Here is a 12,425-nt window from a genome sequence, read left to right on the forward strand (position 1 = left end):
GCCTAAACTCAGCACCGTCACCAGAGCTCAACAGATTTACAGCTCATGATTTCTACACCTGATAACGGAGAGGCAGTTATGTTTTAACCAGTCAAAGCAGAAGTGGTTATTGAGGCCAACCTGACCTTCGTTTAAAAAGTCAAACAGTCAGCGACTCTTTCTTTTTCCTCCTTGTAATTGCTGTCAACTCTTTGTCTGGAGGACATGTCACAGTTGTTAGGATTTTTATGGGAAGATCTGAGACACAGTGTTTCTTTGTGTGTGTGGATGTTGTTTAGTGGTGTAAGAGCTGCTGGTTTGAGCAGCAGGAAGTGGTGTAAAATTTGATGGTTGTTTGGGGAGCGCAGCCTCGAGGAGGAGGGGATGCCTTCCTCACAGAGAGGCTCTGAGTATCTGTGGACCCCAGTAACTCTTCTTAATTTTGCTGCAGTTCCCTGTCACTGCCTCGGTGAAAAAGGTGTTCCTCTGAGAGGAAAAGATCAGACGGGATTGTGCCTTTTTAAACAATCCTTTCTCCATGCTCTGTGAGGATGGGGGAGCACTTGGCCTCAGTCACCCGTTGTCTCCTGATTTTTTTATTTCTTTGTGGCCTGAGGTTTTCACATGGTGTGCTTGAACCTGAAAACCCAAACACAGACACAACTGGAGGGACTTTAATTAACTAAAACAAACTAAAAGTCCAGCAGAAGCATGAACAGCAAACAGAGCAGGACTGCAGTGGAGGAAGTGGTGACCGTGGACTAGGATCTGGCGCAGAACATTACAAACCTGTGCTGTGCATATAGGTGGACGGGATAAGAGTAACTCAGGACCATTTGGGACAATGACAGGATCGAGTTTCGTCCAGAAACATAATTTCACACATTGACTGAGGTCCTCTCCTCTCTCCCATCTTTCAAGGGGAATTAGCTCAAGTGGTAGGTTGACTTTCTGCTAAACTATGATTACAGTCGAGAGGCACCACAGAGCTATATACTTTTTATGATTGAATAATCAAGGAACAGTCTGACGTGCTTCAAAGACTTCCTGCTATTACAAGTTAATGTTTCCAGAATGATATCTTTTCAGATGAGCTGGCAGAAGGTTTAAGATAATGTTTAACAGAATGGTATTAAACATACAGCACTGTGCAAACGTCTTGAGACATTTGCCAGGAATACAGAGAATAGGTACAACAATTTACTGAAAGACGAGCATACATAAACATATAAATGGAAAGACAGTATATAACAAGCTTTAAAGTGAATATCTGGTCTGAGCTCCTTTATTCTCCAACACAGCCTGAACCCTCTGAGACAAGCTTTCTGTCATTTCTTTAAGGAGTCTTCAGGAATAGTTCTCCAGGCTTCTTGAAGGACATCCCAAAGCTCTTCTTTGGATGTGGGCTGCCTTTTGTTCCGTTCTCTGTCAGATGATCCCACACTGCTTCAATAATGTTGAGGTCCGGGCTCTGGGGAGGATTCATCCCTCCATAAGACCTGTTGCCACTGATTTTCAGTCCACTTCTTGTGTCATTTGGCACAGCTCAGCCTTTTCTCCCTGTTTCCCTTCCTTAAGAACGGCTTCTTGACAGCCACCCTTCCATGGAGACCATTTCTGATGAGGCTTGGGCCAACAGTAGATGGATCAGCTGAAGGTCCAGATGCATCTCTCAGGTCCTGTCAGGTCTTTGCTGGATTTTTTCCTCTTTCTTAAGGACATCACTTTCAGATCCTGTTCATCTGCTGCAGATAGTTTTTTAGGCCTGACACTTCTTCTTTTGTCCTCCACTTGTCCAGTTTCCTCAAATGTTTTAAGGACACACTGCACACCATGCTGAGATATGCCAAGTTTTCAGCTAATAGCTCTTTGGGAATCACCTTGTTGCTGCAGAAATCCTATTTTCTGTCTGTCAAACTGTGTTAGTTTATTTGGTTGCAAACTACCTTTTTGGAGGTCATTTGCAACCTGGTTACGGTAAGTTTCTGGTTAGTTTCATACAGTTAGCAGGTGGTTGAGTAAAAATATCACTTCTTTGAACTTCCTTCCATGAACATGATTACAATTAAAACCACCACTGTACATGTTCAAATGAATCGTCCCTAAAAGCCTTACTCCAGTCACTAAACGGACACATTGAGGGATGGGAGCACCTCCTTCAGGTGGAGTCAAACCTGTGTTGTACGCGCAGATCTGAGTCAGATGGTAAATCACTCCCTTCATGTGCGAGAGGTCCCATGTCATACAGACAGGGTCAGGAGATGCTGCTCATAATCCACAAAACAAAGGCTATAAGACACGTGCTTTACAATATAAGTAAGTAAGACGATATGGAGCCAACTGCATATTCAAACGCTAAGTTTCAAATTTCAAATCTTTAAAGTTGATTTGAGAGCAACATGAATTGTTGATCATGGATGACTGTTGTGGCTCCACAGCCTCATACTGGTTTGTTCTACTTAAACAGTATTTGTCACAGTTTAGTCATCCAACCATCAGTAATTTTCCATTGATCCTGCCCCTGCCCACTCAGCCTGTCAGCCACACACACCTCATCAGTTAACTCACCTGTGCACACAGCTGCCTCTCATCACATGCAATCAGCCCAGCATATAGTCACCAGCTCCACACTCTATCCTTTGCCAGATATTTCTTTGCCATGCAAGTCTTTCCAGCGTTCTCCTGCCAGCTTTACCGGTACCGACCTCGCCTGTCCCTGATTCCCTGCTTCGTCTGCCTCCTGGTAATTCGACCTTCTGTCCCTGACCAAGAACTTTGCCTCTCCTCTCCTGATTCCTGTTTGCCGGTTTCTAAACCGTTTGTCTGTCTGCGAGAGTTTCAGTAAAGCCTTGAACTTTTTACCGCTGTCTTCTGACTCCTTTGTACTGCAATTGGGTCCATAAACCACCCGTTACAGTATTGTACTTCTGTGAATTTACTTTTGTGAAAGATTGAAGTGCTGAAAAGTAAAAAGTAACTCAGCCTATTTGCTGTCTGCTTGTGCAACTTTTCAGTCACGGAATCACACGCACATCGAATATATCTGAGAGTGATCTGCAGGTCAGTGGTCATGGCTGATCAGGCTGAAAACAGCTGATCGGTGGCTGTGTCTCCAGCGGTAAATGTATGACCAAAATGTGGATTTGAATCTACATGTGTGGAGCACACTGGATTAGCAGAGCATTGCTTGGGGGGGTCACTCTTGCCAGACCTTCAACCTCCTTTTGTAATAATGTTATCGACATACTGTTTGAATAATTTCCATCTGATGTTAACATTTAGTTGACGAGGACTGCAAGAGTGAGACAGAGTTAGATATAGAGAGTGATATATTTGTACTATATAACTGGATGAGAATCTATAAGAAAACCGAATCGATAAGCGGCATCGATAAGAGAAATTAATCGATAACAATACTGATAAGAGAACCAAATCGATAAACGATATTGATAAGACAAAGGAATCGGTAAGCGATACCGATAAGAGAACCAAATCGATAAGCGGCATCAATAAGGAAACGGAATCGATAAGCAATATTGATAATAGAACCAAATCGATAAGTGATATCAATAAGAGAAATTAATCGATAACCGATACTGATAATAGAACCAAATCGATAAGTGATACCGATAAGACAAACGAGCCAATAAGCGACATCGATAAGAGAACGGAATCGATAAGCAATATTGATAATAGAACCAAATCGATGAGTGATATCAATAAGAGAAATTAACCGGTAACCGATACCAATAGTAGAACCGAATCGATAAGCGGCATCGTTAAGGGAACGGAATCGATAAGCAATATTGATAATAGAACCAAATCGATAAGTGATATCAATAGGAGAAATTAATCGATAACCGATACTGATAAGAGAACCAAATTGATAAACGATATCGATAAGGCAAACTAATCGATAAGTGATATCGATAAGACAAACGAATCGATAAGCGATATCGATAATAGAACCAGAATTGCTAAATTCTTAACAATTCCCATCCCTACTCGTACATATAAAGAACAGATTCTGGAGTGTTTCACAGTTAATTGAACAAATACAGACAAATACAGGCTGGATAAACTTAACACGGATGAATCTCAACTGAACTACAGTGTAAACTGAGACTTTCTCACAGGGATATCAGCTCAAATGGAAGAGTGCTCACATCACATGCTGGAGGTAGTGGTACTGATACTGATACTGATGCATTCTCCAGACATGTTTAGATCCTTGTCTGTAGAGATGTGCTTTGCTTGATGTGCTCAAATTGTAGTTAAAGTCAGTTGTTGCACATTGTCACAAATGAGGATAATAAGGGTGCCAGGTTGTGGTTTTTGGCTCCGTTTGTCCTGGTGCAACATGTACCTGGTCTGGTGAGGGTTAGGGTTTAGTTTACTGTACCTTGTCCAAGATTAGCTGAAGTAAACCTGAGTTATCTCTACTGCTCTGTTTAGCTGAGTGAGAACATGTTATTTCATTACTCTTTCAACGTTTGATCTTTTGATTATGAAGTAAGGCAAGTTTATTTGTAGCACAATTCAACAATAAGGTGATTCAAAGTGCTTTACAGAGACATTAAAACAGAAGAAATAAAAAGCATGATTTAAAATTTAAACAAAAGAAGGAAATAAGAACAATAGATAAAATCAGAAAAAATTATATATATGAAAGATAAAATCAGTAGTTAAAATATGATTCCGTTTTGAAACTCAAGCTTTATTCAAATGCACCCGAAAATAGATGTGTCTTCAACCTGGACTTAAATCCTGAGTGTTTCAGCTGATCTGAGGCTTTCTGGGAGTTTGTTCCAGACATGTGGAGCATAGAAGCTGAATGCAGCTTCTCCAAGTCTGGTTCTGACTCTGGGAACTGATAAAGAACCGGATCCAGATGACCTGAGGGGTCTGGGAGGTTCATAGTGGGTCAGGAGGTCACTGATGTATTTTGGACCATTCAGAGCTTTATAGACCAGCATCAGAACTTTAAAGTCTATCCTCTGATGGACCAGCATCAGAACTTTAAAGTCTATCCTCTGATGGACCGGCAGCCGGTGTAAAGACCTCACAGCTGGACTGATGTGCTCCACTTTTAGTGAGGACTCGAGCAGCTGAGTTCTGGATGAGCTGCAAGTAATATGTTAACCATTTTTAAGATTCTTGCTCTTTTCAAAAATGCAAAGACACATATTTGCATTGCTTTTTCCCCTCGTTTAGGACATTAAAGGGTTCACCTCTTACACGAGTTTAGAAGGGGCAACTAAGACCTTCATCATTCTTCAGGGTTTTTCCAGTTTGGTGAGCTTTATATAACTTGCATCGTCAGTGTTTTGTTGGTATTCATAGTAGAAACCAACACCATAGTTTTTCAATTTCCCTTTTCTGGCTAAAACCATCCTGTCACAGGGCTTATAAAGGTGTCATCTGCTGTTGAGTGAGTGTTTCACATTCGTATGAAAATGACCATTTGTTTGGTAAAGAGGAAGATAAACATGCGGCTGCAGTATCTATGCAGTTTTTATACGTTCAAAGGATGAATCACTATATTGAGCCTTGTTATGAGAAAACAGGATGCATGTCCTGTCTATCCTTACTTAGAATATCCAAGACTTTAGTCCAGTCTTTGGAATTATCTAAATAATTGATGTTTTAACCCAGTGGGTTTACTGATAATCTGAAACAATCAGGAACAACAACCTAAAATCATCAACATGAGGTTGGTTAACGAGCCTTTTGAATGCATGGGAGTTTCTCATGCAGCGTTTTACTTGTGCGCTCACATCTGTGTGTGCGTGTGCCGTCTGTTCTCAGAGTTTGTGTTTGGGAACAAAAGGTCACCTCCCTTGACTCATGAAAATATGCAGCAAGTTGAGGAGGGACAGAATGACAGAAAAAAGAAGTTTCCCTCTGCCAATGTGAATTGTTTCACTGACACAACACAGTAAGAAACTGCTGCAGTTTGGGTGTTTTTCCTCTTTATAGTGTCAGTTAGAAAGTGGTCCTCCGGGTGCTGAGTGGAGTTTTGTGACTCCCAAAGCTTTCAGACTTGATGAGGAGCCAGCTGGTGCGATTACTGGATGGACAACAGGGAGAAAAATATTTTTCCTCTGCGTCAGGCCTGAAAAAGTTTGCAAGATATGAGGTTTTACTCAGCAGCAGAAACATTCTCCATCCCCCCTGGAGAAGTTTGTTGTGTTGCAAGTTGTTGCTGGGTGGTGTCGAATGAACTCACTGCTTTTCTCAGAGAGTTGCGCAAGAGGACATAACGAAGATAGAAAAAAACACGTATGACTACTACTACTTCTGCTACAAAAACACCCAAAGTGGTTGTGATGGCAGCGGTTTGTCGGGGAGTTCTGATTATCTGCCAAAATACTTCCAGCTTGCATTAAATGTCTTGTAATGCCTAATATGTAAAATATGGGAAACACTGTTTTTCAAAGTTCTCCAACATTTTCTACTGGGGACAGGCCAGTCCAGCAGCCTCCTCTTCCTCAGCCAGGCCTTTGGAATGTGTGCAGAATGTGGTTTTACATTGTCTGGTTGGAAAATGCACGGACGTCCCAGGAAAAGATGTGTTCTTGAAGGCAGCATATGTTGCTGTAAAATCTCAGTGAACTTTTCTGCATTGATGCTGCCATCACAGCAGTGGAAATGAGCTTTGCCAAGAACCCATACCACCACAGAGCCTGGCTGCAGGGACTGGTTGCTGACAACAGTCTGGGTGCTCCTTCTGCTCCATTTCTTCGGATTATACTGAATACCGACCGGTCACTGTGTAATGATCCGTCCCAAATGCTTCCGAGCCCAGAGAAGTCGATGCCACCTCTGGACGAGGTTAACATTTGGCTTTGAAGATGACGGGTGTCCAGCTTAGGCTTGCTCCCTTGTCCTTTAAACACTGAAATTCCTCCAGATTCCTTGAATGCTTTAATGATATTCTGCGCTGTAGAGGGAGAAATATGCCAATTCGTTCCCATATTTCTTTCAGGAACATTGTTTTTAATCACATCAAGGGTTTTCTCACACATTTGTGGACAAACTGGAGATCCTCTGAACATCTTTGCTCCTTGGTTGTGATTACAGTCACTTGAAATAGCATCAGTTTGTTTTTGCATTTGACCATAAATGCAGTAATGGATGTATGTGAATAAATTAAATTAAGCTGATGAGATCAAACATGAAATATCTCAGATTCATCCTGTCTGCAGTGAAATAAAAATCAAGCTAAATGCATGACTCACACGGCTCTCTCATCCTGCTCAGAAACATTTCTCTATGGTTAATAACATGTTTTAAACCGCAGTGAGAGTTCAGGCATACAGAAATGTCAGCTGAGTATTGATTTGGGTTGAAATACAGCTCTTCTCTCATGGTTCTTTCTGTTTTCAGGTGTGGGACAGACAGCAACGGAGAATATGTGAAAGTAAGTTTCCTTTTTATCAGCATTTTTATCTTCCTCTCTCATTTTGTCATTTGTCGTTGCACATTTTTCCAAGTTGCTTCTGCTCTTACTTCCTCTTATCAAACTCTCGGTTTCCTGCTGTGCTGCTTTTCTGAGTAAAGTTTAAAATTAAAACAGCCGTACGTCTCCTGCTGTGACGCACTAATTTTATCAGGACGGCGACAGAAGAGATTTGGAGAATGTGACATGCTTTGATGCCGCCTTGGTTACCGCCAGTGCAGCCAGCACCTCTGACGAGAGAAGCGAGAATTTTCAGTTCACTGACTTATAATTGGAGACTTGACACACACACTTGCCTAAATGGGACAGTCTGGAAATGAATGATAATGCTAATGAAATTAAAGCTTTTCAGCAGCAGCTTCCAGGGCTTCACCTCACAACACACACACACACACCCCAGCATTTTGTTTTGAAGTGGTCCTGGCATGATGCCCGGCTTTTGGATCACCGTGGGACAAACCATTCTGTCAGAACAAGAAGGGGTGGAGAGAACACAACATGTGCCCGAAACAGCAGTAACTGTAACTAAGGGATGTGTCCCAACACAAAAGCATTCCCAGCCCATCCTCAACACAAACCCATGATATACAGGAGCTTCATCTTTTGGTTTTGTTTGTATAAAGACACGACAGACAAAGGCCGCTGAGTGATGACCCCTTCTCACAATGACGTTACCAGGGCGACGAGGCCAAGACTCCAACGTGGGTCTGGGTTTTGGGCCCCTGGTGCTGCCAGCATGGATGCCAGTGTGGGAATGCCAGAGCGGTCCGTCCCCCTTCCCTTCCCTCCCCTCTCACCCACCTCTGTCCTCTTTTTGACACACGATCACACAAAAGCAGAGCAGAGAAGTCTGCAGTCTCACTACATGCTCCCATTTTCAAGGAAGGAGGAGAGTTTGGTCCAGATTCTAGTGAGAGCAGGAAGGTGTAAAGAAGCAGAGGAAATGCAGCAGACAGACTGACTCTGCTGGGATCTGACCCGAAGCCAGCAGGCATCCCACGGTGGTCCTAACTCATGTTGTCTTTGTTGTGTTTGCACGTGGGGGTTGTCTCTGACCGTGAACCTGTGATGTTTCTGAAGTTCTCCAAAGAGAAGTTCTGGTTGGAGCCACCGTCGGAGAAGGTGAGGAAGCAGCTGGAGGAGGAGCTGAAGCTGAGCGGCACCGACCTGAAGAGCCACGCCTGGTACCACGGACGGATCCCCTGGGAGGTCGGCCTCACAAACACAGTCTTATATCTTTGGATTCAGAAGGTTTTTATTTTAGCGTAACACAAACAGTGAAAGTGCCAGTTAAATAAAGAACAAGTGCAGACTTTCTAGTATCTCTTCTAGTATCTCTTCTAGTATCTCTTCTAGTATCTCTTCTAGTATCTCTTCTAATATCTCTTCTAATATCTCTTCTAGTATCTCTTCTAGTATCTCTTCTAGTATCTCCTCTAGTGTCTCTTCTAGTGTCTCTTCTAGTATCTCTTCTAGTATCTCTTCTAGTATCTGTTCTAGTATCTCTTCTAATATCTCTTCTAATGTCTCTTCTAGTGTCTAATATCTCTTCTAATGTCTCTTCTAGTGTCTAGTATCTCTTCTAGTATCTCTTCTAGTATCTCTTCTAGTATCTGTTCTAGTATCTGTTCTAGTATCTCTTCTAATGTCTCTTCTAGTGTCTAGTATCTCTTCTAGTATCTCTTCTAGTATCTCTTCTAGTGTCTCTTCTAGTATCTGTTCTAGTATCTCTTCTAATGTCTCTTCTAGTGTCTAGTATCTCTTCTAGTATCTCTTCTAATATCTCTTCTAATATCTCTTCTAGTATCTCTTCTAATATCTCTTCTAATATCTCTTCTAGTATCTCTTCTAGTATCTCTTCTAGTATCTCCTCTAGTGTCTCTTCTAGTATCTCTTCTAGTATCTCTTCTAGTGTCTCTTCTAGTATCTCTTCTAGTATCTGTTCTAGTATCTCTTCTAATATCTCTTCTAATGTCTCTTCTAGTGTCTAATATCTCTTCTAATGTCTCTTCTAGTGTCTAGTATCTCTTCTAGTATCTCTTCTAGTATCTGTTCTAGTATCTGTTCTAGTATCTGTTCTAATGTCTCTTCTAATATCTCTTCTAGTATCTCTTCTAGTGTCTCTTCTACTATCTCTTCTAGCAAGTCAAGTATCTGTTAACCCACAAACCAATGAAAACAAAAGGTTACTCAGGAAACTTGTGTTTAACCAATACCATCATGCAAAATTCCCCCGAAAGTGTCGATGTAAGTGACGTAGTGAGGGGAAGCTTCTTAATGTGAGCTCTTCTAAGCAAACTCAGCCTGGTTTGATAGTTTGTTCAGCTATAATACTGGTGTTTTAGAACTATAGCTGCTGGGTTTACATTTTCTCAATCAGCTGTACACTGCAAACACTGAAATCTAAGTAAGATTTCATGTGGTTTTAATTCATTTTAAGGGATATATTACTCTGTGCCACACACACAGCATTCTGTATTTCATGATGCAAGTTAAATGCTCTTAGATAAGAACGTCTAGGGAAGAATAAAAAGCATATTTCAACCAGTTAAGCCCTTTTTTTTTACGAAATCTCTCTCTATCATTTTCATCTTAAAAACCCTCTGGCCTTAGACATAAAACTGGATTAAGGAAGGAAAGGGCTGGTTTGTGCACTGAGAACTTTATTCTGAAAGATGCCACATCTCAAGCCATGCCTTTTGGAGTTGGGGCATCATTTTCATACCAAGCAGAGAGCACAAAAATGCAGTAAATTATGCTCTATTCAGCACCATGAACCATCTGTTGTACATTTGTTTTCACACGAACGTTCATATTGTGATTTCAGTAACAAAGAAGGATTAAAATATGTCTTCAGGTGTCAGAGAGCCTGGTGGTGAACCATGGGGATTTCCTCATCAGGGACTCTCAGTCCAGTCAGGGCGACTTTGTCCTCACCAGCCACTGGGAGCAGAAAACCCTTCACTTCCTCATCAGGAAGACGGGGGTTCAGTCCTGTGAGATGTACAACCGGGTCCAGTACAGCCTGGAGGGTGAGGCCTTCGACTCCTTACCGGCTCTTGTTCACTTCTTCGTGGGCAGCCGGGTGGCTCTGACCCAGTGGAGTGATGCTCAGATCCACCGGCCGGTGAACAGGACGCTGCCGCTCGGCTACCTGGAGACGACGTTCTGCACCGCTGTCAGTCAGGAAGGGCTGAAGATCAGCAGCGTGGGAGGAGAGGAGCGGGTCTGTCTGAAAAGGTTGGCTTTGACTCTTTCCCCAAATCTGCTCAGTTTTGTTTCACTTTCCACACAAAATCTCTGCAGCAGAAGTGAGGAGCACAAAGTTAGCAGGAACCCGAGAGCCACAGCGGCCACCAGGAAAAGTCTGAGCTGAAAATGAAACCGTGTAGCTCAGTCACGTGACTTCCTTTGAATATAAGGATGGAAATAAGAAGAGATGCATGGTAAATGTGGCATTAGACCAAAGCACCCTGAAATAAGTAGAAGTTCTTTAAAAAAGATAAAATTACTGCCTTTATTGAACTATGTGAACACATGTATATTAATTATATTAATTTAATTTATTTATTTGATATTTATTTATGCAGTGATTGATTTGTTTGTTTATTTAATGCCACTTAAAATGGCATTTTATAGCAGTGGATATTGTCTAAAAATGACTATTTCTAATGATGCTACTGTTGACAAGTGAGATTTTGTTTCTTTATTTTGTTGCTGAAGTCTAGATTTATATATATAGTTGTGAAGACACTGAAAGCAAACTTAGGATCCTTTAATTAATTAATTAATTTTCTATAAAAAGGGTTTTTATTTGAACAGTTTTATTTCTTCAGCACAGGACGAAAGGGACCATTTTAAAAAGCTTCTTTCGTTCAATTCCAAACAATTTATCTCTTGTCTGATTAGTTAGCAATCTATTTAAGTTAATTAATTTAAAGAAGACACATTTTCAACTGTAATTTTACTGGACTTATTCATTAAAAACAGATTCTCCTTTAACTATGAGTTATGGCAGCATAAGAAACTCACAAAGTGAGTTGTTAGTTCTGCAGTGTTTCTGGATGGTTGTCTCTTATCTTTTAGAAAAATGAGTAGAAAATAAATGATGAAAATCACATGATCAAAGATTGGGAAACTCGTGACTTAGATTTAAACATTATTAGTATTAATTTAACTAGCGTTATAGTGTTATTTGTTTTCAAGTTGCGTTCAAGGACCAGAGTGTCACCTGGATTCAGACTGAAGGCACTGAGATGGGTCTGATATGTGGGGTTATTCCCCATATTTTCATTTCATCTTTCTGATGAAGTGAAATACAGTCATCAGAAGCAATGATGTCTTTCCGGTAGATGAAGAAACAAGTGTGCAGCACGTCCTTTCAGCTGTTTTTCTGCCAACACGCATCATTCAAACACCCAAAAATACTTTCACTGAAGTTGTGAATGTCTGAACTGATGATTTGACAGGAAATATTCAGAGAAATAACAACACATCTTTCCACTCTAATGAAACTTAACTATCATGTTACTTTGTTTGAATGTTTAGCTGCTTTTCTCTTTCTCTGTTTCAAGTGCAACGTGATGCAAAAACACAGCTTTCTTTTTTTTGTTCTTTTACTCGTTTGACAGAAAGAAAACAGGACATGTGAAAGCTCAACATGAGACAGTTTCCTGTAATCTGATAACCATCTGTCACCTCTCTGTCTCCATGCAGTCCTTCCTGTCTCCACCACAAGGGGACAGAAGTTAACAGGGAACAGGAGAGCCGGTCTCTGATGACAGCTGGAGAAACCTCCCACTCCACTCCCTACAGTGAGTTTAACTCTTTCTCATCTACAGAAAAAGGGATTTGAAGTATCACGGTAGCAGAGGAAAGTCTGAAGATTGCAATCCAATAATGATGCACTAAGCGAGACTTAAACACGACCTCCTGTTCCTCTCTGAATCACTTTTACGGTAGGTCTTTTGGGAGTAAAATGGGC

The 12,425-nt window shown here is 41.3% G+C and overlaps 1 protein-coding gene across 2 annotated transcripts in view; it reads left to right on the plus strand.

Annotated features, from left to right (window-relative positions):
* sh2d3cb (SH2 domain containing 3Cb) overlaps window positions 1-12,425 on the plus strand; it is a 53,172-nt gene that overhangs the window by 15,516 nt on the left and 25,231 nt on the right. For both annotated transcript variants that reach the window (XM_072387231.1, XM_072387232.1), the window contains 4 exons: window positions 7,369-7,402; window positions 8,522-8,650; window positions 10,299-10,681; window positions 12,158-12,255. In XM_072387231.1, the coding sequence (XP_072243332.1) occupies window positions 7,369-7,402; window positions 8,522-8,650; window positions 10,299-10,681; window positions 12,158-12,255 (644 nt within the window). The remainder of the gene's footprint in view (window positions 1-7,368; window positions 7,403-8,521; window positions 8,651-10,298; window positions 10,682-12,157; window positions 12,256-12,425) is intronic.

Source organism: Leuresthes tenuis, unplaced genomic scaffold, assembly GCF_036924035.1.
Source record: "Leuresthes tenuis unplaced genomic scaffold, fLeuTen1.0.hap1 SCAF_6, whole genome shotgun sequence".
In the NCBI taxonomy this organism is placed as follows: Eukaryota; Metazoa; Chordata; class Actinopteri; order Atheriniformes; family Atherinopsidae; genus Leuresthes; species Leuresthes tenuis.